The 26,771-nt window shown below is 35.2% G+C and overlaps 1 protein-coding gene across 7 annotated transcripts in view; it reads right to left on the reverse strand.

Moving 5' to 3' along the window:
• BLTP1 (bridge-like lipid transfer protein family member 1) overlaps positions 1 to 26,771 on the reverse strand; it is a 188,814-nt gene that overhangs the window by 131,865 nt on the left and 30,178 nt on the right. For all 7 annotated transcript variants that reach the window (XM_012784187.2, XM_076010638.1, XM_012784188.2 and 4 more), the window contains exons 9-20: positions 26,338 to 26,531; positions 24,194 to 24,273; positions 22,218 to 22,368; positions 15,737 to 15,893; positions 15,264 to 15,342; positions 12,733 to 12,824; positions 11,320 to 11,437; positions 6,790 to 6,945; positions 6,418 to 6,515; positions 5,027 to 5,205; positions 4,765 to 4,871; positions 3,581 to 3,789 (exon numbers count right to left, since the gene is read on the reverse strand). In XM_012784187.2, coding sequence (XP_012639641.2) covers positions 3,581 to 3,789; positions 4,765 to 4,871; positions 5,027 to 5,205; positions 6,418 to 6,515; positions 6,790 to 6,945; positions 11,320 to 11,437; positions 12,733 to 12,824; positions 15,264 to 15,342; positions 15,737 to 15,893; positions 22,218 to 22,368; positions 24,194 to 24,273; positions 26,338 to 26,531 — 1,620 coding nt within the window. The remainder of the gene's footprint in view (positions 1 to 3,580; positions 3,790 to 4,764; positions 4,872 to 5,026; positions 5,206 to 6,417; positions 6,516 to 6,789; positions 6,946 to 11,319; positions 11,438 to 12,732; positions 12,825 to 15,263; positions 15,343 to 15,736; positions 15,894 to 22,217; positions 22,369 to 24,193; positions 24,274 to 26,337; positions 26,532 to 26,771) is intronic.

Below are 26,771 nucleotides of genomic sequence, written 5' to 3' on the forward strand. Positions count from 1 at the left end.
GATGGACACTGAATCTTCATGAGATGGAATGAGAGAGACTTGGGACCAATATCCTTCTCCCTGGCATGGTCAGGGTTTGACCTCTGGGGCCCAGGGGGCAGACTCGCAGGCCAGATCCTATACACCCAAATCTTGATCAAACTGCCTGGGGGTATAGAAGGGATATTTGTGAATTAGTCTTGCGACTAATTCCTGCAGGGGCAGATTGGGGTGATAGTGTAGAGTGGGTCCTTGCTGCAGCACACTTGTGGGGAATCCCTCCTACCATGGGAGGGCCACACTCCCAGCTCAGGCCAGGATCCTGAGCAAGGAACTTTTCAGCCTGCATCATAGACTTTGGGGAGCTTGGCTGGCCTGAAGTCCTCCCTGCTAGCAGAGGCCAGGGAGAAACTGTGGAATAGAGGAGGGTGGAAAGGAGCAAAGCCTGCTCCAGACTGTGTCTCAAACAGCCCCACTTCCACATGCAGACTTTTTGGTTGAGTAGGGCCACTTCAGCTCCTCCCTGGCAGCTTTTCCCAGAGTAAGAAATAGACATTTGACCACTGCTAAAAGCATTTGTGGAGCTTGAGGGCAGGCTCACCCAACCCAGACCCACCCAGCCTCACTCCCCCACCCATCCCTGCTGAGGTGGAGAATAAGGACATATCTGGAAATTCCAGGGCCCCACACACCACCCAGGGCAGTAGAGTGCTTCTCCAGAGGAACCAGAGCTGGTCACAGAACTCCAAAACAACACTGTAGCTTGTTCTTCCTGGCAAACACTATCTTCTGATGGGGAGGTCAATTAGCACACCCTTTTAATGCATTTACTGATTCATCATAGAGCCTGGGGTTGATTCTCACCCACACCACCTAGTGCCTCAGACATTAAACTGGGCGTGTTATCTAAACAAAAGAAAATCCAAAGGTAAGAAGAGCTGCTCGAGATGGGAAGGAATCAGTAAAGAATTCCAGAAGTATGAAGAATCACATGAAAGGACATCCCCAAATGGGGACAAAAGCTCTCTAGCAATGCATACCAACCGAAATCTGAATATCAAAATGATAGATGAAGATTTATGAACATGGATTGGAAGGAAGCTCAATGACATGCAAGATTAAATGGAAACCCAACACAAAGAAACCACAAAAGGAATGCAAGAAATGAATGAAAAATTCACTAAAGACATTGAAATATTATAGAAAAATAAAATAGAAGTTCAAGAAATGAACAATTCATTCAAAGAATTACAAAACACAGTGGAAACCCTTAAGAATAGGTTAGAGCCAGCCGAGCACGGAGGCTCACGCCTGTAATCCTCTCACCTTGGGAGGCCGAGATGGGCAGATTGCTTGAGGTCAGGAGTTCGAAACCAGCCTGAGAAAGAGTGAGACCCTGTTTCTACTATAAATAGAAAGAAATTAATTGGCCAACTGATATATACAGAAAAAATTAGCCAGGCATGGTGGTGCATGCCTGTAGTCCCAGCTACTCAGGAGGCTGAGGCAGTAGGAATGCTTGAGCCCAGGAGTTTGAGGTTGCTGTGAGCTAGGCTGACGCCATGGCACTCACTCTAGCCTGGGCAACAAAGTGAGACCCTGTCTCAAAAAAAAAAAAAAAAAAAAAAAAAAAGACTAGTTTATATCAAGTAGAAGGAAGAATCTCAGAACTTAAAGACAACACATTTCAAGTCAACAAGTTAGTTGCAAATACTAGAGAAATAAAAGAACAAAGCCTATAAGAAATATGGGATTACGTGAAGAGGCCTAACATAAGAATTACAGGAATCCATGAAAGTGAAGAAGAAAACACACAAGGGTTGGATAATTTATTTGAGGAAATAAATTAAGGAAAATTTCCCTGGCCCTGCTAGAAATCTAGATATCCAGGTACAAGAAGCTCAAAGGACTCCTTGGAGATGCACCATAAAGAGGAAAACACAATGACACATAGTCATAAGACTGGCTGAAATAAGCACAAAAGAGGCCCTCCTATGAGATGTAAGATGACAGCAGCAGGTAGCATACAAAGCAAAACCCATCAGACTAACTGCAGACCTCTCAACTGAGACCTCAGATACCAGAAAGAACTAGGGCTCCATTCTCAGTCTTCTGAAACAAAATAATGTCCAGCCTAGAATTCTGTCCCTGAAAAACTAAGTTTTATTTATGAGGGGGAAATAAAGTCTTTCTCAGACAAACAAGCACTGAGGGAATTTGTCAAAACAAGACTTGCCCTTCAGGAAGTACTCAGAACAGCATTACACACAGATCAGCACAACAGACACTTACCAGTGTAAAATCATCCAAAAGCTAAAGTTCAAAGGCCAGATACCACAATGGCTCAAGACATAAAACTAGGCAACAACGTTCTACTCAACAGGATAAACAAAAATCCACCCCACTTATCAATTCCTTCAATAAATGTGAATGGCTTGAACTGCCCACTGAAGAGACATACACTAGCAGAATGGATAAATACAAACAAGCCAAGAATCTGCTGTTTTCAGGAAACACATCTAACCCATAAGGACTCAATTAGACTCAAGGTGAAGGGATGGAAAAAAATATTCCATGGAAATAGAAACCAAAAGAGAGCTGGTGGAGCAGTTCTCATATCAGATAACTTAGTCCTCAAATCAACAAAAGTAATGACACAACAATTCTACATATCTATGCACTGAACACGAGAGCACCCAGATTCATAAAGCAATTCCTACTTGAACTAAACAAAATGATAAACAGCAGCACCGTAATAGCCAGGGGCTTCAACATGCCTCTGACAGAACAGAACAGATCCTCCGAACAGAAAATAAACAAAGAAACAATGGATTTAAACAGAACTCTAGAACAAATGGGCCTGACTTAACATTTACAGAACGTTATACCCCAAAACCACTAAATATACCTTTTTCTCATCACCTCATGGGACATTCTCTAAGATTGACCATATCATAGGCCACAAAGCATGTCTCAACAAATTTTTAAAAAATAGAATTTATTCCATGCATCTTCACAGACCACAGTGGAATAAAATTAGAAATCGACTCCAACAGAAACTCTTAACTTTACACAAAGTCATGGAAACTAGACAACCTTCTGCTGAAAGATTATTACATTAAGGAAGAAATTAAGATGGAAATCAATTGTTTAAATAAAACTACAAACAAATCTTTGTCCATTATTTATCATAAAATTTTCCTGTTTTTAATGGGTTCACTTGAAATATACTTTTCCTGGTACCAATTATTCTCAGATAACAAGTACTTCTATTGCTGCATTAATTAAAATGTGCTAAAATTGTACATATTCTTCTAGCAATTACTCTAGCTTATCTACTTGAGAATAGATGCTATATCATCTTTATCTCCAGCAGGGCTAGCACCATTCCTAGATATAATAAATGCTGGGAAAAAATGAACTGAAAAGTACTATTTTTAATATAAAATTTTGTAATTGAATCTAGCACCCCAAGTCTCATCGCCATACATAATATGTCCTCAACCCTTCAAATCATCCAACTAGCTATTTCAAATGGTCTCAATTTTTAATTAACTTCTTTGCCTATGTTTAAATGTGTAAGTTCTCTTTAAAGTCATACCTTTATACACAAAAAGGCATTCAATAGAGGTCCATAGAGAGTTATCTGAGAATCTGGGGAAAGCTCCATTTCTACATGAAGTTTATCTGGTGGAAGTTCTGAAGGATCAATAGGTGGGCGTGAAGAAGTAGAGGGAGAAGAAACAACTCTGTCTGATGTTTTCTGGGATGGCCTTAATACAGATAGCATTGTTTCTTCCATTTCTGACACTAGAATAAATTGAGGGAAAGAAAACATTAATGTTTGAGAGGGTGAGCAAATGACTTCTTAGATGTTCTTCAAAGAAATATTCACTAAAAAATTTTATCTTGCAAATAAGAAATCAATTAATCTTTAACATAAATGTATAAAGCAAAAGCAAATCTGAAAGATCAATAATTAAGAAAGCAAAGAATAGACTTCATTGAAATATGGAGAGATATACATAAATCAGACTGCATAGAATCAGTGAAAAGTTCCTGTTAACATAAGTAACACTCTCATTGAGTCTCTACAATATAAATTTGGGTCACAACTAAACCTTAACTCTACTTGGGCATTTAAGCAACAAAGTTGTTATCATATAAATAGCTATTCAAATACAGTGTGACATTATCAAGCCACCATACAGATAAACAACTATAGAAACTATTCTTTGAAACTTAACCCACTGGAAAAATACCAAATAAAAAAAACCAAACACTTGACTTTAATTCCTTTTAAGACACAGGTAATAAGGCAGATTACCTTCAGGAAACTATAAATTATGTGATAGTTGTCTAATGCATTAAAGAAACTAACATTTCATATAATCAGGCCCCTTAAATTTACAGATTCACATACAACCTGTTTCATATTTAAACTTTGCTGCTTTTAGTTTAGCAGACCTTTAGAAAACTATCTACCTTCTCTGAACATATTTTCTCAACTCTAAAATGAGAATAATATCTATCCATAGAGCTGTTGTTAGGATTAAATGATATAAAATAAACCAGGAAATTGCTTGGCCCAGTACTGATACATAGTAAATGCTCAAAAGTTAGCTATAACTATTCCAAAATATTTAAAAGATTATAAATTTATATTATTATGTCATAAGAATAAATGCATTTCTAAAATTGTTTTTATTTCCTTCTTTGTATCTTTGGTGATTATCAATCAAAACAGCAGTTGTTTGAAAGTACATATTATATAAAAACACTTACATGACTGTTTCAGTTGTTCATCTGCTTTTTGTGGATAAATTGGATGCCATGTATAATCAATTGTAAGCATGACACTTGGGACAGTCCAGCATTCAACCCAACCAGCCCTTTGAAGAATAAAAAACAAAGTTTCTAATCAGACACTTATTCCTATAATTATATACAGATACAAGTTTCAGACAATAAAATTAGTTTTTGAAAGAACAATAATTTATTCACTCATAAACACAAAACACTTAGGATACTAATTTTATGTACTCACTTTTCCTGGGTAATGTTGCGCCATTTTGGTTTAACTGTTTTCTGGCCACTTTGACACTCAGCAGGAATACCAGCATCGTGAATCATCTTATTTGGGTGGCAATTCTTTACCAGCATAAATAAGGAATATTTACTAGGGTGGCAATCTGGTAGAAACAAATGAAGATCAACATCTTCTCCCTAAAAAATAATTTATAATGATCCAAAGTAATAAAATTGATGTATAAATATGTTAGGTTACTTTTTACAGCCAAACCTATCTACACCAACGTTGAAAATAAGTTTAAGAGAAAATAAGCAAATTTTACATTGAATAGTCAGTTAAGTAACTGGAGTAAGATGTTACACAGACTAAAACTAAATTTGGATTGAAAAATAAAGGAAAAAAAATCAGGAAAAGAAACAGCATAGTTTTCACATAGCAGTGAAAAGATTATGTTCCATGGGTATCTATGGAAATTTCATATGAAAGTCAATTTAAAACAAAAATTGAGTATAAGTTCAGGTGAAATGTATTCTGTGTTTTTATTAATTTCTAATATAGTATTGTTTCCTTTGATTCCAGTATGTCTCGTTTCCTCAACTGGCTTTTAATAATTCAGAATTGGCATATCAAAGGGTCTTCATTTGCTTTCATGTTTTTCCTTACAGGCCTTCTATTCTTTGTTCATCTTGATGCCTAAGGCAGCATAGTAGAGTTAAAAGAATGGAGCCCTAAGCTCTACTGTCCAGCAACTCACTATCTACATGACAAGTTACATAAACTCTCTTCCTCAGTTTTTTAATCTATTAATACAATTCTAACTACCTCAAGAAGGTTGTTCTGAGAAATAAATGAATTACTACACAGAATGCACACAGAACAGTGATTATCTAGCATACAAAAATTGTTTAATAGGTGTTAGCTGCTCCTATTATTGTTGCTGTTTTACCGCCATAACCACCATTAATACTACAATTACTACGGATTGCCCATACCCTACAATTAGGTGTTCTGCAGAATTTTGAGCTTAGAAGTACATAAGAACTGGCTTTCAGAGGGGGAAAAAAAAGATGTTTGTGATTATTCCTTGAATCAAATATAGGAAAGTGTAAAATTAGTTCATAGACATAGTACATATTAGAGCTAGAAAAGGTTCTTAGCATATAGACCAGCCACAGAGATCAGAAATAAGCTCTAGGAAAATAATCAGCTCAGGGTTTTATTTGAAGTTGCCCAATTTCATAGGGATATTTAATTACACCATGGACACGGCAAGAACTTTTGGAGGAAAGAAAAAATAACTTTGGGTGGCAATGGGCTAGCCAGAGAAGAGCAAAGATAAGCTTTGGGAAATCAAACTTAATACTAATAAACCTTGTGGAATAAACAACGCATCCAATTATACATACTCTTAAAGAGAACCTGGTATTACATGTAGCTGGAACAAAGTCCGTAAAAGGCAAAGAAAAATCAATGTTTAATGTTTCCCCACAGGCAGCCAGATATACTACAAAAAAAAAAGAAGAAAAAGTAAATTAACTTTCATGCCAGTAAGTTTAAATCATAAAATTGTCTAGAATGCACACCTACACAAAATTAAATTGAAGGCAACGTGTTTAGTCCAATAAAACTGAAATAGTCTTCTAAGAGTCTCACAAGATAATGAGGTTAAAAAAAAATCACTACTAGTATCTATTAAAACTAAAAAAATTAATATTAATTTTCCTTGTTGGTATTTGTTTTAATGAGACTACTTAAACTAATTTTTAAAAATTTCTTACCATTTTCCTGTTGTTTAGTAGAACAGTCAATCCAATTATGTTGATTAGCAGCCCATATCATTTCAAATTGATGAAACATGATTTTAAAATTCCATGTATATGGAACAAATGAAAAAATGTCTGGAGCACTATCACTAGACCAGTCTTGAATTAAATCTAAAATTGTTGGGGTAGGGCAGAGAAAGTAAAGTTAACTGAAATTCAGAAAACAAAATAAACAGATTCTAATATCAGTCAGGAATTAATTTTTCTTTTGTAAATAAAAATTTTATACTGAAATATTTAAAGATGATTGAGATGTAGCTAAATAATCTGGCAGTAAACAGAAGCTTACCAAAGTTCAAAACCAAAAAAAAATTATATATTTAACATATCTGTTATTTTTTTCATGAAATTTAAGAAGACAAAGAGAAAATAATCACCTGATATTCTACTACACATACAACCAAGATTGTGGATACATTTCCCCAGTTATTTTTCTATGTAGACTTTGATACTATCCCATATGTACATGTTTTATGTGCTGCTTTTTCATTGAACTCAAATATAATATTTTTCCATGTTATTTCATACATATTTACATAAATTTTGTAAAATAGTTCATTTAAAAGATTTCCAGGATTTACTTGTTTTCCTTCCTTTTTCTTCATACTATACTAACAAGGATATCTAACCATTTGCTATAGTTGGATATGTAGACTCTTTCCCAATTTTTGTGTTATATATAATATTACTTTGTAATGTATATTTTTGTACAAGATATTTTACATATTCAAGACTACTTTGTTAGTAGAGATTCCTGAAGCAGAATTGTTGGGTTCAAATTTAGAAATTTTTTCCAGTCTATTATAAATTACAGAATTGCTTTCCAGGAGAGCTGAATCTATTTCCATTCCAACCAGAAAAGTATGCTTGCCTATTTATTTCATTATACCCTCTCCTGCATTATATTTATTTCTACCTATCTCTCTGGCTTTGCTTTGTTTAGATATTTAATAAATAAAATATGGTATCTTTCACTGAATTTTCTTTTTAAGTTATGTGTGTCCATGACCCAGGTAGTGTACACTGTATAGGTTAGGTATGGTTTCACCCATCCTCACCTCTCCCCTCCCACCTGCATGATTTCTGTTGAGTTTAACTTCCATCTGTGCTCATGAGTGCTGACTGGTTAGTTCTAACTTAATAGTGAGTATATGTAGCAGTTGTTTTTACATTCATGAAATACTTCACTTAGGAGGATGGCTCCGGGTCCCATCCAGATTGTTGCAAAAGGTATTAATTCATTTTTTATGGCTGAGTACTACTCCATGCTATACATATACCACATTTTATTGATCCAATCATGAATTGATGTGCACCTGGGTTGATTCCACATCTTTGCAATTGTGAATTGTACTGCAATAAACATTCTACAGCAAGTGTCCTTTTCAGAAAATTGCTTTTTTTTCTTTTGGGTAAACATCAAGTAATGGGATTGTGAGATCAAATGGTAGGTCTACTTTTAATTCTTCGGGGACTCTCCATACTATTTTCCATAGAAGTTGCACTAGTCTGTAGTTCCACCAACAGTGTATAAGTGTTAGTTTCTCTCTGCATCTATGCCAGCATCTATTGTTTTGGGACATTTTGGTAAGAGTCATTCTCACTGGGTTTAGGTGATATTGCATTGTGGTTTTGATTTGCATTTCTCTGATGATTAGTGATACTGAGCATTTTTTCATATATTTATTGGTCATTAATGAGTATATCTTCATTTGAAAAGCTTCTGTTCATATCTTCTGCCTACTTTTTAATGGGGCTGTTTGATCTTTTCTTGCTGATTTGTTCAAGTTCTTTGTAGATTCTGGTTATCAGCCCTTTATCACATGTACAGTATTAAATATTTTCTCACATTCTGCAGGTTGTCTATTTGCTCTGCTGATTGTTTCCTTGGCTGTGCAGAAGCTTTTTAACTTAATCAAGTCCCATTTCTTTATTTATGTTGCTGCTGTGATTGCCCTTGGGGTTTTCTTCATAATTTTTTTTGCCTAGGTCTTTATCTAGAAGAGTTTTTCCAATGTTTTCTTCTAGAATTCTTATAGTTTGATGCCTTAGGTTTAAGTCTGCTATCCATCTTGAATTAATTTATGTGAGTGGTGAGAGATATAGATCCTGTTTCAATCTTCTACATGTGGCTATGCAATTTTCCCACACCACTTACTGAATACGGATTCTTTTCCCCAATGTATACTACTATCTACTTTGTCAAAGATCAGATGGCAATACATGGATGATTTTAGATCTGGGATTTCTGTTCTGTTCCATTGGTCTATGTCTCTATTTTTGTGCCAGTATCATGCTGTTTTGGTTACTATAGCTCAAAGTCTGGTAAAGTGAGGCCTCCAGATTTGTTTCTTCTGCTTAAGGTTGCTTTAGCTATTCAGGCTCTTTGCTGGTTCCAAACAAAGCACAGAATTATTTTTTCTAGACTTACGAAAAATGGCATTGCTATTTTGATAGAGACTGCATTGAAACTGTAAGTCACTTTGGGAAACACGGACATTTGAACAAGTTTGATTCTGTCAACCCATAAGCATGATGTTTTTCCATTTGTTTACATAATCTACAATTTCCTTACTTAGTAATTAATAGCTCTCTTTGTACAGATTGTTCACCTCCTAGGCTAAATATATTCCTAGGTATTTTATTTTCTTTGTAGCTATTGTAAAAGGAACTGAATCTTTGATTTGATTCTCAGTTTGACTGTTGGTGTATAGGAATCTTACTCATTTGTGTATATTGATTTTGAAACCTCAGCCTTTGCTGAATTTATTTATCAATTCCAGGAGTCTCTTGGTGGAATCACTAGGGTTTTCTAGATATAAGATCATATCATCAACAAAGAGCAATAATTTGACCTCCTCTTTACCCGTTTATATACCCTTAATTTCCTTCTCTTGCCTGACTGCTCAGGCTAGGACTTTCAGCACTATGTTGAATAGAAGTAGTGACAGTGAGCATCCTTGTCTTGTTCCTGTTCTGAGTGGGAATGCTTACTTTCAACTTGTCTCATTCAGTATGATGTTGGCTGTGGGTTTGTGATATATGGCTATTATAATTTTGAGATATGTTCCAACTATGCCTATTCTGTTAAAGAGTTTTTATCATAAAAAGGTGCTGAATTTGGGCAAATGCATTTTCTTCATGTATAGAGATGATCATATGATCTTTATTTTGCTTCTGTTTGTGTGGTAAATTACATTTATAGATTTACATATGTTGAACCATACTTGCATCCCTAGGAGGAAGCCCACTTGGTCATGGTGGATTATTATTATTTTTTTTTATGTGATACTAAATACACACTGTTAAGTTTTAGCTATTATTTTTTCCCATAAATTTCAAGTTAGAAGTGCTCAATCAAAGCTCAGCTTCACTAGCAAAAGCTTAACTTGCCAGGGACTCTGTTAAAATTTCTATTACTGGGACACTGACTCAAGTCTTGAAGTTTACAACTCTAGGAAAGCAGAAACACTGTATCTAATCCCCAAGATAAGGCTCCTAATCAAACAAGAAAACAAATACAAAACAATATGATCGAACATATTGCAGTAAAAGGCATTTTAAAAGGCAAAAACTCTAGCAATAGCAAAATTAGGGTAGAAAATTTTTCCCTATTTCAACAATAAAAATTAAGCTTAAACAGTGAGGTAATTTACCCAATATTATACTAATAGTATTACCAGAATAGGACTATCCATGCATACCTAATCACCACTATACCCCTAAATATCTAATAACAGTCAGCACAGACTAGATGCTTGTAAATGACTGTTGCACAGATTGATGGATGGAGAGATAAATGTAGCAAGCAGTCAAGCAAAGATTAGGTTTCTGTTGAGGTAGCCACTGACACTGGAGAATCAGATAAACTCTATGGGGCTAAACTTTTTAGAGGAAGGCTCAATAAATGCCACTTATTTTTATGTAGTAATATTTGTGCTATTCACAGACCAATAATACAAGTTCTTACATCCACAAAATATGCACAGCCATCACAACATGCTGCAAGAAATAAAGGAATTTTTTTTCAACTAGTGATAGCACCAATCAACCATCCATGCCAACGGAAAAGATTAAATAGGAACTCCGAATATAAAAATAACATTTAGCTATTTAAATATAGTGTTGTGGATTACAATAATTAAAACAAAATAATGAAGCCATGTTGATGCCTAATTCAAGAAGAGAGAGGAATTGATTCATCATCCCCATCTTATCCCCCACTAGACTGATATAAAGCACTGGCCTAAATCAATTCTTTCATTTCCTTCTAAGTCCAACTTGGGGTTTATATTTTCCTTGTTTGGCTTAGAACATAAAATACCTATATTTAAATTTTCTCTTTGATATCCTCATCCCAAAATGAAGTATAAAAGAAGGTATAAATCATGTCATCAAATCCTTTGTTGAATTTAAAAGCAAAATTTATTGAATATAAGTTCACTGTAATAAATCGCACTATATTTATATTCATTAGAAAATTACCTGTAAAGAAGTTCTTCTGTGCAAAGATGAAATGATAAGTGGCTTTATATACCTCTAATTCACACTGCCATGTCTGCGGCATGTTCCATATTCGGGGGTAGCTGGCATTGATGTGGAACTTGCAAAACAAATGGTAAGTAACAATGTTAGAGCTTAAAATATGACATTGTGTGAACAGCATTAGAAATTAAGTCACACACACTGGTGAGTAATTAAAACTTATTTTCCTACTGAGCTGAACAGGTCTCTTTGAGATTTCAATATGTGGCTGAAGGTCAACAGCCATGGCTACATCCAGCTCCTTGAAATATTAAGCCATGATGTAGTCAAAAGACTCTGAGAACAACAAATTAGGCTACAGTTTTGACTCTGCACTCCAGCTAAACTAATGGAGTAAAAACTAACATCCTGAATTTCTCCTTAAGCCTCATCTGTTAAGTGAGAGGCTCAGAATAAGGGAAGATAGATTGCAATGTATACTGTCACACAAAGTGGCATTAGTATTTCTGCAAAGCTTGGCATTTCTGCAAAGGCAAGAGCTGCCTGCCCAAGAACAGCACTGTTGCACAGCACTATTTATCAGCAATAGCTCAAGAATTCACTAAAATGCTGAATATGCCAGCTTAATATATATTTATGGTATTCTATGTATTCTTGGTAATTGAAAAATTTTCCTAATTTTCATATATGTGTAAGATGTGTAAAATGTTTCACGTGTAAGATGTGTGCTTAAGGCAAGTAATTCAGGACCTTCTGGCACCATCTTACATAAAAGAATCTTCTCTAAATATCAACCGTTCTATACAGTGGCTTTTGTTATTATTATTGTTGTCCCTGATAAAAATAATAATAATAATAATCTGCCTGATTATAGCCATGAGATTATAGCCATAAGACTGAGTCCTCAATCTGCAATTTCAATCATGGGCATTTCCATATTGCTTTTGTTTCAAATATGGAGCAATCCAGGATATCAATAAGATTTTCTTTCTTTTACCTTATTCATCAAGTTAAAGGCACAATAAATCACATTATTTAAGCCCTGAGAAAGAATCCAATGGGGCTAGAAAACATAGAGTAAAGAATTATCTTATTTACAACTTAGAAGAGATTTAGTCTAGCTATATAATGAAGTTTAAAAACAACTTCTTAAAGGCCAAAAACATATGTATCATTGCCTTTTATTCACTTCCCCCATACTAGACGTAGAGCAACAGAGAGATGCCAAAAGGAGTCCATACACACTGGGAATGCACTCCTCTTCCAAACATAGGGTCAAGGGCATTTACTGGTCCTTGAACTAGAAGATGGACCATTCAATGATTTCATGCTTAGTAAAATTTTATGTTAGAAAATTAAAACCAGATTTGTATTTCATACAAGTATGCTTATCATCATATTCTACGCACTTACTGCTAACATTTCTGCTTCTAAAAGGGTCCGATATTGCATGCTGGTAGTGGCATCAACATGTAAGAGCTGTCCTTTAATTGCAGGGGTGTAACCTAATAAATAAAAACATAAAAATTAAGAACCAGAACACAATTACATAATTTAAAAATCTTTGAACTGGAACCAACTCCTACCACCACCCAAACAAGGAATCTTTGGAAAATGATCAGTCACTATTTATATGTACCCCAATGATAGAGAGCTTGCTAACATCATAAGTGATCCTTCTCATTCTGGATACCTCTGAAGGAAGAAAGTTTCAACTCCACATGACATATATCCTGATTTTTCTTTTCCATATGAAACTACAAGCCTATTCTCTAAGTGCCAGAGACATTTAGGACAACTCCCATATCTTTTCTTCTTCCTCTGACTCAAGGGTACATATTTTCATCATTTTCAACTACCCCTACATCATAACAGTTTCTAAACAGTATCTAGCCCTCATATAATGACAGTTTCCCAACAATATAGCCCATTGTCAGCAAAAGCAGAAAAGTTTACAGTATTACACTTCCCTTCCTGATGAGGCCCCCTTCCATCAACACTACTTCTATGGTCATTATTACAGGGTAGTTCCACAGGCATCCTGCTGTGGGAATTTTTTCCCAAATACATGAATATCTAAAAAAAGTTTTATATTTATTTGTTTAGAGTTATATATTGTTCTTGCCTGAGACCCAAGTCCATTTTTCCCTTCAGACAATCACCTTAAAAGCCACATAAACCTTTATCTCCAAGAACCTGAAAAGGCGCCGGTCATGGGGGCTTATGCTTGTAATCCCAGTACTTTGGGAAGCTAAGGGAAAGGATCACTTGAGGCCAGGAGTTCAAAACCAGCCTGGGCAACATAGTGAGACCCCGTTTCTACTTAAAAAAAAAAAAAAAAAAAAAAAAAAAAAAAAAACTCAGAAAAATTAGCCAGGCATGGTGGCATGTGCCTATAGTTCTAGCTTTGCGGGAGGCTGCAGTGAGAGAATGGCTTGAGCCCAGGAGTTGAAGGTTGCAGTAAACTATGATTATGCCACCGCATTACAGCCTGGGTGACAGAGTGAGACCCCATCTCTAAAAAATAAAATAAAATAAATAAAAAATGAAACAGGTAAAACCACTTCCTTAATTGAACTATTATCAATTTTGTGCAACCCCTGATCCATTATATACCTGTAATTAATACTTTTCTAAAAGATGCTTTTTTTTAACTGCCTACTCTGAATTAGCAGTCCTAGAGAATCTCAAGCATCTGCTTCAAGATTTAGCATGGTGGCGCATGCCTGTAGTCCCAGCTGCTCGGGAGGCTGAGGCAGAAGGATTGCTAGAGCACAGGAGTTGGAGGTTGCTGTGAGCTAGGCTGACGCCATGGCACTCTAGCCCGGGCAACAGAGTGAGACTCTGTCTCAAAAAAAAAGAAAAAAAAAAGACTTGGCATGATTATTCTTTTAAAGGTAGATAAGGTTTAGTTCTTCACTAAAATAGCCCCAATTTTATGGCACACCGTGCATTCTCAGTCACTTTTTCAATTGATTATCTAATCAGGCAGGACCAAATGCTACCACTTTAAGCAAGCTAATGAACCTTATCAACCCCTCTCTGCCTGTTTTCTCCTTATAGTAGCACCAAAATAAGTGACAGAACCATAAACAATGGCTAAGAATTACACACAAAAAATAATTATACTCAGAAGCATTAACATTGCTAATTAGTGATTTTAAAATGTGGGTGAGTTATTATTCTGTTACTTTCAAGAAAGTGAATAAGTAAAGCAGAATTTTATCTTAACTGCTATCAATTACAAATGTAATAACATGGGAATAAGGTGGCAAAATTAAGAAGTTTATATAATAATTTAATAAGTTTAACAAAATGTGTCTATTCATGTTACTGATTAACTTGCATTTTATTTTTCCCCACATTTCAAATGCATAATGAACTTAGATTATCATAGCTCAGGTGAAACTATAGGTATAAGGGCATTATTTAATATTTTCATTGTGAAATGTTCTGATTTCAAAAACTTATGCTGTTCAAAGTACTCAATTTACTCTCTAACAAAATCTACTAACAATATCCAAGGGTACAGGTTCCCCGCTGCTGAAAACTGTTAGTCATTCAATCAAGTACTGCCCACATGACAGGTACTGGGTTCAGCCTAAAAATATACTAGAGAAAAGACAGACAGAACCTGCTTTCATGGTGCAACAATCTCACAGGAAAAACATACATTAAGCAAACTGTGCTCAGTCCTATAAAAGAGATGTATAAGGTATGATAAAAGCATAGAATTATAAGACTGAACTTGATTAGAAAATTTTTCTCTTCACTCTAAGTGCTCAAATAACTTAATTATGCAATATTTACCCTTAATAATCACAGGCACATCAAATAAGAAAATGAAAAAAAAGCCTTATTAATGTTAGTCTAAAAGGACTAACAAACTATATTGTTTATATTTCTCTAATCATTTAAAACAGAAAGGTTATATTATAGCTTACCATTTTCTTCAACTGTCATTGGAATATTAATTTCTAAATATGAGCCAGCTCCTACATTGACATGTACAGCATTTGTTTCCTACCAAAAGAAAAAAATTAACTCATATAAAACATTCATTATAATTATACTCTTATCTTTACTTTTCAGTTACTATCACAAAAGAAACATAATTAATAATGATATTAAATATTAAAAGTTTCTAAGAACAAAATTTCAAATTTTTACCAAAAATACACTAAAACAGTTTAGCCAGATATAAAAGAGAAAATGAACCAGAACACAGAGTGAAGATCTATTATTAATTTCTTTCCATTAAGTAAAGTATGACGACAGTAACATACATATAATTATTTGGAGGGGGAAAAGCTCATAGAAATGAATCTAAGTATAGGACTAATCACCAGAAAAAAACTCTGGAAAATAATGTTCAAATTTTAAACACTATTTTCTACTATATTATTACAATAATTACCCTATTTTTGGTAAACAGCAAGTCAATCGTAGCATCTGCAATAATATTCATTCGTAGTTCAAAAGCAAGGATCTGTCTTGGTCTCCCAGGCTGTGCAATTTCAGAAACTTTCAGAACTTGATAATCAGGTGGAAAGAAAAATTTCCATAAACAATCTCTGTAGAAGGAAGTAGAAAGAATATTCACATGTCATTCAAACAAAATTGCCTCTGATAAGGGACCAAAATCATTATTCTGACTTTATATTATCATTGCTATCTCATTTGACCACTGGACTATTCTCTCCAATGCTTTACACTTCCAGAAATCAAAAACTTTGAGCACTTAAGAGATATAGTATTATAAAATGAAACATAGCTAAGACCTAATTTGCATTATTCAAGTGTACTATGAGAAATTAAAGACTGTCTACAAGAATATCAATTGTCCAAATGGCAAACAAAAGAACTACAGAGGATAGCTTAATTAGAATCCACATTCCACCCTGGGCAAGTTACTTGACCTTCTGAGAAAACTTGACCTGCTTCCTCTTCTGGAACAGAGGAATAACATAACTTGTCTTATAGAGTGGTTCTGAAGATTATATGGCAGCACACATGGAAAAGATTTAGCAGTATATTGCCAATGGAAGAAGTGGCTATTATTAATATTTCTACTATTTTCATAATCACAATTTTTAATCAATATTGTATCAATAAGAAGTTAAAGAGCAACAGATTTATAAGAAGTAAATAGGTATTTGGAGACTAAGGCTTTAACTTATTTGCTTCCCCTTATCATTTGACAAAGATGAACAAACTCAAGAAATTTTCAATTCAGTCTTCTATGTGAGCCAACATTAGTACTATATTTTGTTACTTGTATATTCAGAGAAGGTGCCAGTTTGTGGCTTTTAAGCAGCAAGGGCAGAGGAAGGAGTCAACAGTGACAGAAAATGCTTAGAATAAATAAGACTGGAAAAATTAGATGAACAGAAAAACATCTGCAAACTGAGTATCAGAGACTGTAACTTGCTATCATTAAACTCTATGAAAGAAAAATTGTGCAAATATTTTGACTAAGACATACAAATATATAAAATTAAGAATATTAAAGACAGAGAATCCAATATGGTCATTAGATGATCATGGACCACAAGGGTGGTAGGTAGCAGGATATAATGTAAAGAGCAGTGGACTTGAAGGGCTGGTTTGAATCCCAGCTCTTGATGCTATAGCTTCAGTACCTTGACCAAATTACTGAACCTGTCTGCATCTCCATTTTTCTCACAAGTATAATGAGATCACTACACCTATCCAAAGTACCTCACTGGGTTATGAGGATCAAATGAAACAACACAAATGAAAGCACTTTAAGTGAAAGCAATAAAATGCCAGACAATGTCAGGAATGTCTGTATTATAATTATCATCTAAAGACTAAGTTTCATTGTAATAGTTATTATTTCAACTCTACCATGAAAACTCGTAAAAAAAAAAAAATCAAGAAGGAAAAGCTGAAAAATGTCTTAAAGATTCAGACAATCGTAAAAAGTTAGAACATCAAAATCATAACCTAAAATAATGCTGTGATTTTAAAAATCTGTAAGCTAAAAATCTTAAATGCTCTCAGAGATCAGTAACACCTTACAATGCTGAGTGAACTATCCAATAACAAAACAGCTGAGATTTCTGCATATATTTCTTATATTAATAGATGGCTGCTAAGAAAACTGACCTTACTGCTCAGAGCTGATTGCAGTTCATATCTGTGCAGAAACTCAATATGGGTAAGGAGAAAAGGAGATGACTACATCAGACCATTTGTACATGTGAGGAGATAAATATTACTTATATTAGTGAACTAAAAACATTGGAAAAATAAATTTCTTTCCTTTTAATTAACCTGAGTAGGCTTTTTTTAAGTCCAAATAAAGAAATGTATTGCTATTCTCTGGTAGAAGAATCTAAGGAAAGGAGTTGTTAAAGCAAATTCTATTTCACATTAACTTCAATGTCATATCTCTATACAACACAAAGACTGCTCTCAAAGTAAATACAACTAAGAATTTTAGTTTGGGTTTTTGTGTAAATATACCCTAATACTTTTGAAAAATATATTAAAAACTGAATATAGTTTAAGAAGAATTACACTTTATATAAGTGCTAAAAACACAAAAATATTGGCTAGGAAGAGGCAAGATAGCTGACTAGAGACAGCACTTCTCGGACTGTCCCAGCTGGAGAGTGAAAGGCTAGACTGAGGAGAGATGAGAGCAGTTGCAGCTGGGTTGTAGATCTCCCTGAGAGACAACAGATGTGTCTGAGGATCCCACTGAGAAGGGCTGTGAAGATGAGAACAAGGAAGAAAGAAAGGAGAGGACAGTGTCGGCGCAGAACAAATCCAGAGAAGGCAGGAGCCAGGTGAAAGGGTAAGGGTGTTCCCCTCCCCAGTGTAGGTGCCTTCGGCAAGCAGCAGGGCACAGAAGTTCTCACCCAGCCAGAGAGTGACACAAGGGACTAGAGAGCTGGCTTTCTTATTCCTGAATGTTTCTGCCTCTGCATCTCCCCCATTTCTGATACCCCAGAAAGCAATTATGGATTGAGCCAGCTTATAGCCATGGCCCTCCACCTCCCACCCCCTGCAATAGCAACTGCAAGAGTGCTCAGCACTGAGAGAACTGTTTCTCCCTATGCTGGTGACCTGAAGGATCTCCCCTTGGCGGCTTGGTCAGGTGGGCCAGACCAGTGTCCCCCAGATACAAGAGTGCTACAGGAGACCATAGCTCCTCCCTCCAGTAACAACTAGTGAGTGCTCAGTGCTGAAAGGCCTGTTTCCATGCAGCATGGGATCACCCACTGGAGGCTTGGACAGTGGGGCTGGACCAGTGCCTCTAAGACATGAGAGCAGTGCAGGAAGACAGACTGGGGCCCCTCCTCCCATGGCAACTGTGAGAGTGCTCTGTGCTGAGAGGCTTGTTTCTCTGAGGCAGGGCATGTGCCTGGCTGTGACTGCCACTGAGAGCAGAGAACAGGCCAGCGAGTCAGACACATGGACCATGAGGTGGCTGGAGAGCTGGTTTTGGGGAGCAAGGGAACACAAGCACTGAGACTAATCTGAGGGGAGAGGGCTGTGGAGTTCCACGGAGCAAATAGGGAGAGAGCTCGCCTCACCCCTACAGAGAAATTGGGCAAGTGGACAGAGATCAAAAGAGCCTGGCCTGGGGCCTCTGCAATCACAGAGATAAGCTCCTCCCCCAGGGACAGCCCTCCTGACTTGGAGAGATTACTCTAACCCCTATATCAGTGGCTCCCCCTAGCTCCCGGATAAGCAACATCTGAGACCCACTGAGGCTTAGCAAAGCTCCTCAGGCTTTCACATTCTAGCCAGGATCTGTCTTGCTCCTCCCTTGTGTCAGGGGGAGTAGGGATAAGCAACCCCCTGGGAGCTACAGGGTCCTCCTAAAGCTTGGGGCATTTATGCACCCCACTTGGGGAACCAGAGCATACCACAGGCACAAAAGATCACCTCAGCAGCTGACTCCTCCATGCAAACTATATTCAATGATGGGGAAACAACCCCATAGCTAAACATAGTGCCTTCCAACTCAAGCAATTAGGGAACAGGGGATTCATACCCACAAGTATAAGCTACCAACTCCAAGATTAAGCTGGGGGACCAAACTCACTACATTCCACTGGGAAGAGGTGAAGACAACAGGTCAGAGGTAACCTGAGAGGTTCATCAAACCTGCTAAAACACCCCAAAGGCAACTCAGGACCAGCACTCCTCTACCCAGCACAGTCAGGGATCAAGTGTTGGGGACTTGGAGACAGGGCCAGAAACCAGCCCTAGCACCCTCAGCTCTTAAGAGGCCAGATGAAAAGGAATCAGTGAAAGAACTCTGGAAACACAAAAAATCAGAGTGATAGGACGCCCCAAAAAGAAATTGATAACTCCTTACCAATGGATACCAACCTAAACGAAATGGTTAAAATGACAGATGAAGAATTTCGAATATGGATTGTAAGAAAGCTCAGTAAATACAAGAGAAATAGAAAAACCCAACACAAAGAAGCCACAAAAAGAATGCAGGAAATGAATGAAAGTTCTCTAATGAAATCGAAGAATTAAAGAAAAATCAAATAGAAATTCTGAAAAATTCATTCAAGGAATTACAAACACAGTAGAAATAAGAATAGGCTACATCATGCAGAATAGAGAAACTCAGAGCTTGAAGATAACAGCCTATGAGCTAAAGAAATCAGTCAAAGAGAAAGAACAGAGAAATAAGAGGAACAAACAAAGCCTACAAGACACATGGATCATGTAAAAGGCCAAATACAGGAATCACAGGCATTCCTAAGGGTGAAGAAAATACACAAGGGTTGGATAATTTACCTTAAGGAATAATTAAGGAAAATTTCCTTGACCTTGCTAGAAATCCAGATATCCAAGTACAAGAAGCACATAGGATTCCTGGGAGATTCATGGCAAGGAGACAATCACCATCACAAGTAGTCATTAGGCTAGCCAAAAGAGGCACTCCTACAAGCAGTAAGGTGAAAATAGCAGGTAACTTACAAAGGAAAATCAACCAGACTAATTGCAGATTTCTCAACTGAAACCTTACAAGCCAGAAGGGACTGGGGTCCCATCCTCAGTCTTCTAAAACAGAACAAAGGCCAGCCTATAATTTTGTAGGCCACAAAACTAAGTTTCTCATATGAGACAGAAATAGTTTCTCAGACAAGCAATCACTGAGGAAATTTGTGAAGACCAGATCTGCCCTGCATGAAGTGCTCAGACCTACATTACACTCTGATCAACACAATAGACACCCACGAGTGTAAAATCATGCAAAAGCTAAAGTTCAGTGCCCAGATGCCACAATGGCTCAAGACATAAAACAAAGCAACAAGGGTCTACCTGACAGGATGAACAGAAATGCATCCCACATATCAATTCTTTCAATAAATGTGAATGGCTTGAGCTGCCTACTGAAGAGACATAGGCTAGATGAAAAGACGAAAAATTACAAGCCAAGTATCTGTTGTCTTCAGGAAACACATATAACCCATAAGGAATCATTTAGACTCAAGGTGAAAGTATGAAAAACAATATACCAAGCAAATGGAAACCAAAAGGAAGCTGGTGTTGCCATTTTCACATCAGATAATATAGGATTCAAATTAACAAAAGTAAAGACAGACAAAGATGGTCACTATATAATGGTGAAGGGAACAATTCAACAAGAATACTTAACAATTCTAAATATTTATGCACCTAACACAGGAGCACCCAGATTCATAAAGCAAATACTACTCAGTGCAAACAAAATGATAAACAGCAGTGTCACAATAGTTAGGGGCTGTAACTGGTTCCATAAGCAAGAAAATATTTTCTCAATGCTTTTAGTTTCTTCACATTTCAAATGAGTTTTCAGTGTTCACATTATGGCTGGAGCTGGCAGCTCTAAGTGGTCTTGTCAACAAGATTTACCGCAGCACTGGTGACTTAGCAGCTACAGTCTCAAATTTAGGGAGAAAATAGAGAACTATTTACTAAAAGTTATTGACAAGAACTTTAAAACTTTCTGTTCTACTGATGCATTCTCTCTTGAATTTGTTTCCCAGGAACAGCAGAACCTCTTACAAGGTCTCACACCACCTGTTTGTCTGGAGAAAATACTTGATCTCCACCACAGACCATGCCCAAAGACACACTGAGCTTGCGCACAAAGGTGAAAGAACAACCAATATTAACCCCTAGTTCATTATAATACTAAAATCTCTGCCCTCAGAGGAACTTATCCATTTTTTGATCATGGGACATATGTATTAGCATGACTTCTCACTACACTTGCAAGCCCTGCATTCCACTTCAAACACCCAACAATGCTCACACCCCTCATGCATGATTCATTTCGCCTACAAAAAAAAAAAACCCAACCCTGTTGATCAGGGAGGCGGATTTGAGGCAATTCATAAAGTCCCCTTCCCTTCGACGCATCCACAGAAATAAATCCTTTCCTCCTTAACAATCCTTGCTGTCTCAGTAATTGGCTTTCTGTGCAGTGGGCAACACAGAACCCCTACTTGCCTCTAGTATAGCACTTAACAGCACTCTTGTTTTATTCTCTCCCACTAAAACTGAACTATATATGTCTTTTATTTCTGAATTCCCAGAGCCCCAACAATCCCTGACATATAGTAGGGATTAGAAATCACTGTTGATTAAATGCAAAAAAAAAAAAAAAAAAAAGAACCAATAAATATGCTGCTCATTCACTATCTTTTTAATGAATTAGCTTCTCCTTTGGAACAAATTTGTTTGTAGTTTCTCCACAAGTAAGTTATTATTTGGATCCAAGTATTTAGTGATATCTTACTCTGCCATAATAGAATAATTTGTGAAACATATTAAGCTAATTTTTAATAAAAGTTATAGTACTACATCGATGCATTTGAAAGACTTATTAGAAATATAATTTAGTCAATTACCTCTGCCTATCGGCCCATGGTCCATAATTAAAATCTGTTCCTTTACCACAAACTATATCCAGTCCCCAACATGGAGGCAAGTCTTGTAATTTGCAATCCTCGCTGCTCATTTCTCCTTCAATATTTTCTTCTGTTTCTTCTGGAACAAGTCCTATATTCCAGAACACACAATATAAAGGTAGTTAGTCAACCATTAAAAAATTTCCTTAGATCAGCAGTTCTATACTCTTCAAAATTACTGAGAACTCCAACAGGTGTTTTTTTTTTTATTATATCTTTCAAACCTTACTGTGTTTGAAATTAAAATTCAGCAATTTTTAAAATTATTTTTATTTTTAAAATAAACTCACTACATGTTGACATAATGAAATATTTAATAAAATGTAATGAAAATATAAAATGAAAAATACAAAAATTAAAAATGACTACATTTTGATAAAAATTAAACAAAATTTAATTTCATTTTTAGTGAATAACTATATTTTCTAAAACAAAATAATTTAGTGAGAAATGTTGGTATTGCTTTATTTTGGCAAATCTCTTTAATATCTAGCTAGCTTAATAGAAAACAAGTGGATTCCGATAGCTGCTTTAGCATTCAATCCATTATTGAAGGATTAATGACAGTCTGGCCTCATATAGACATATAGATAGAAAAGGGAAGAGTACTTTAGTAGCTTTTTCAGATAATTTTGGATATTATTCTTTGATACTATACCAAAATTCAACAAGTGGCAGTTTCTTAAATGTCAGTTCCAATGACCATATCGCTGAACTGTTCATATATATTATGCTAAAATCTACCCATCTCTCTTATTATTTTGAATAAATCTTTATGCATGCATGGCTTTGTAAGATCATGCATTGGTCATTTGAACCATCAGTTCAAATGAATAATGCAGATTTTTTTCCAAATGTTGACCAATTTTACTATTAAACATTTTAAAAATCACATTTATCATATCACTAGTAGTCTCATCAGAAAAGCTGTTAATTATTGTGATGCTATAAAGCTCACGGTGACAGACCCAAATTTTCCAAAATTCTAATTTTCACATGAAAGCTCATAACTATAGTTTGTCTCTACTCTTTGAAGTAACTGGTGCTTCATGAAAAAGCAAATAATTCAGCTTACAACTCAATAACACAAGTGCTTTTTGTCAAGACACCAGAATACCTTGATACAGAGCAGAAATAACTTTATGCATACTTCCCATTTTGTCACACAAAATATTCAAAACACTTCATACAAGGGTCAATATTTTATAAAATTAATAAGTTTTACAGTTAATCAAGGAAATTTTTGTTATACTGACATTTTTTGTTTCACTGTGAATGTGTGGCAGTGAAAAGATTTATAATGACTACTAGTATAGTTAGGAGCCGCTGCCTTGATTAGTGTTAAAGCACCAGCAGTTTTACCCACCACTGCTTTTCTACCATGCATGCAAACATCAACATGGTGAAAACGAAAATAACATCTTAGTTTTACTTTCAAAATACTTTGACCTTGCAAACTCCCTGAAAGGTATAACAACATCAGAAGTATGAAAAAAGAGCTAAAAAGTCTATGTTTAGATACTTTCATAAAATGGAAGCCACCTTTCAAGCATTGTAACAAGCTGGATTTTAATCTTTAAGCCTCAAATAGAACATACTGTCATCTTTTTATTCCTAAGCTAAGATGAACTACCTTAACTAAAACCACGTTCTCTAAAGGTTTTCACTCATGGTCATTTGCATTCTGAACTTTTTAGGTATATCTGTGAAAATGAAATTTGAGGGAAAGATTACTATATTATTCTCTTTTAGTCTAACATACTAAAGTAATATTCAAGTTTTGAGAAATTTATTTTTCACTCTCATATCCACATTTAACATTTGCTGATGCTTATTCATATCCTATTATTAGATATCAGCATTTCATAAAAGGAACAGAATTGCAGCTGTGAAACATACATTCAAAAACACAATACCTGGCTCATCCATGTAGTAGTAGATGTCAACATCATTTGACTGCATCACCACAAAACCTTCTCCCATTAATCTTGGTGGTCTGTAAGAAGATGGGAGGAAAGCAAACTAAACACCTCTCCAGAATATAAAATGTTCTGTATCCTAGTTAATAGAACAGGTGAAAACAAAAAGGAAAAAAACTAAAAAAGCACATCACAAGTAGCATCTTGAAAAGGGAAAAAACATCTTTCACATAAACAATCATCCTAACAAATTGTTCCATAGTGATATTCTATAGTATATTACACTAACTAATAAAATTGTACTAAAAATTGATCATTAAATTAGTTCAGGAAGAAAAATAATTTTAGTTTTATATTTTTCATTTTCAGTGCTAAAGCAACAGAAATCAATTTTTTTTTCTTTTAATTTCTGTATATTTTGAGCATCTGCGTATAGATAGGTGGAGGCTGAAAACGGTGTCCACCAAGAAATCAATTTAAAACAATGTTTAAATACAACAGAACAATGATCATTGGCATAGAATAATCATATTCTGCATTTATGACAAAATTAAAATTCAGCCATTTTATATAAATAACACGTAAAAGTAAATAATAAATATAATTTTATCTATCTGTATAATAAAGTATAATCATTCAGAAACATTAAATAAGAAAAAATATTTCATTTTTATCTTTAACAACTTTATTTTACCTATTTCAAAGAATATTTAATCAACTTGAAATAAATTTAGAGCAAATACCTTGAACTCTAACTCTGGAATGGGTTTTCTAACATCAATTAATTTCCCATAAGCTACTAATCTTTACTTACTTTAACAATTTTTCTTTGTCATACACCACGATATCTTCTTACACATCAAAATTAACTTCTCAATCATTAGATAATAATATAGCGAACACAAACTCAGCAATTTTTAAAATCATATTTTAAATCACAAAGACTAATGTTTAATCTCATCATTTAATCTCCATACTTTTGAAGAATGGAAAATAACAATTTTATATCTTTTTACACAAATTAGCAGCAAGACACTTTTTCATCTTACTCTCTAGTAATTTTCAAAAAATTCCATATTCAGTATTATCCCTTTACCCATATATACAGAATTATGTGCACAGTCCACATTCCAGAAGATGCTTAATGAAGTCCATGATCTTAAAGAGTGAGGCCTGGTAGACCCACAGCCACTATGGTAATCAAGAAGGAAAAACTCTATCATTCTAGCCAAGCTGTGGAATAACTAATAGCAAGCCAACCAAGAATTAGAACTAAAAAGGAATAATCTTGCTTCTCATAACTCATAAGACTTTATATTGCCTAAGCAATATAAAGGTTGAGATATTATACTGAAAACTCCCCATATGAAAACTTAAATTACATAAATTCAACCTTAGTGTCCTTCACAAAGAGAAAAAAAAGATTGAGAAAAAACATAAAGATCACAAGGGCAATCATCTCACTCATGAATGTGTGTCCTGGTGTTGGATAGGAGTTACGCATCTGCTGGTCCCTCAGGGTCCCAGTCTACTCCTGTGTGACCATCCCAACACACGAAGGTGAGTCTAATGTGCATCATTTCTACAACATGTTTTCTAAATACAAGCAGCTACTTCACTGAAGGAAAAAAAATCTGGAAACCTAAACAGAAAACTGACAGTTTGTGACTTGAAATGTCAAGCGGGTTTCCAAAGTGTACCATCCTAACTTTACCAATTTTCCAAGAGTAATTTTTACTCAGTTTTCAACTTTCATTGACTCAAAATGGTACTCTACTATAGCGAATCTGTTCAATTTACTATTTATTCATGCCTTCCAGAAACAAAAACCCACCTGTGATGTGTATCTCTTAACATATAAATATCAGGGCCTAATTGCCCAAAATAAATTTCCAAAGTAAAAGGAGAAGAAGATAGAAATATTATAGTTACAATCATACAGAAAAATACTTGGTTTATCACTAGACAGCATGTCCATTTATACTATAAAGCACTACTATGCCATTAATTGCTTTAATAGAGACATATACCTAATTATTACACAACTTGTAGCAAAGAAATTGAAAGGATGATAAAGATTCTAGTTGATATCTATATTACCTCTAAAGAAGTTATTTATTATTTTTATAAGACTTTCTTACTCATCATTTTGAAGACCAACATATCTTGGACTAGGAACAAGCATGACTCGAACATTTTCAAGCTTTCCTTTCACAATATGCATGAATTGGTCAAGATGACTTGAAGGTGGTTTGGTAGTGTAAGTTAAGAAAGCATCATCAAAGTTGATGCACAGAGTTTGAGGTTGGTAATGATTCCCAAAAGCCAAACGTCCCTAAAAAAAAAAAAAAACAGATGAAAGAGATATTATACTGTGTTATTCTGGCCATATTTTTTTCCTTAGCTGACCCAATAACAAACCTTTTCAAGCAACAACTAAATGACTCCACTTTAGCACTACATGTTATTTAAATTATTCTGCCAGTCAATTTAGACTAGTATTTAAGGAAATTTAAAGTATTTACAGAAATTTAAACACTTATGAATAAAAAGTCTTTATGGTCTAATAAATTTG

The sequence above is a fragment of the Microcebus murinus genome, chromosome 15, assembly GCF_040939455.1.
Source record: "Microcebus murinus isolate Inina chromosome 15, M.murinus_Inina_mat1.0, whole genome shotgun sequence".
Classification (NCBI taxonomy): Eukaryota; Metazoa; Chordata; class Mammalia; order Primates; family Cheirogaleidae; genus Microcebus; species Microcebus murinus.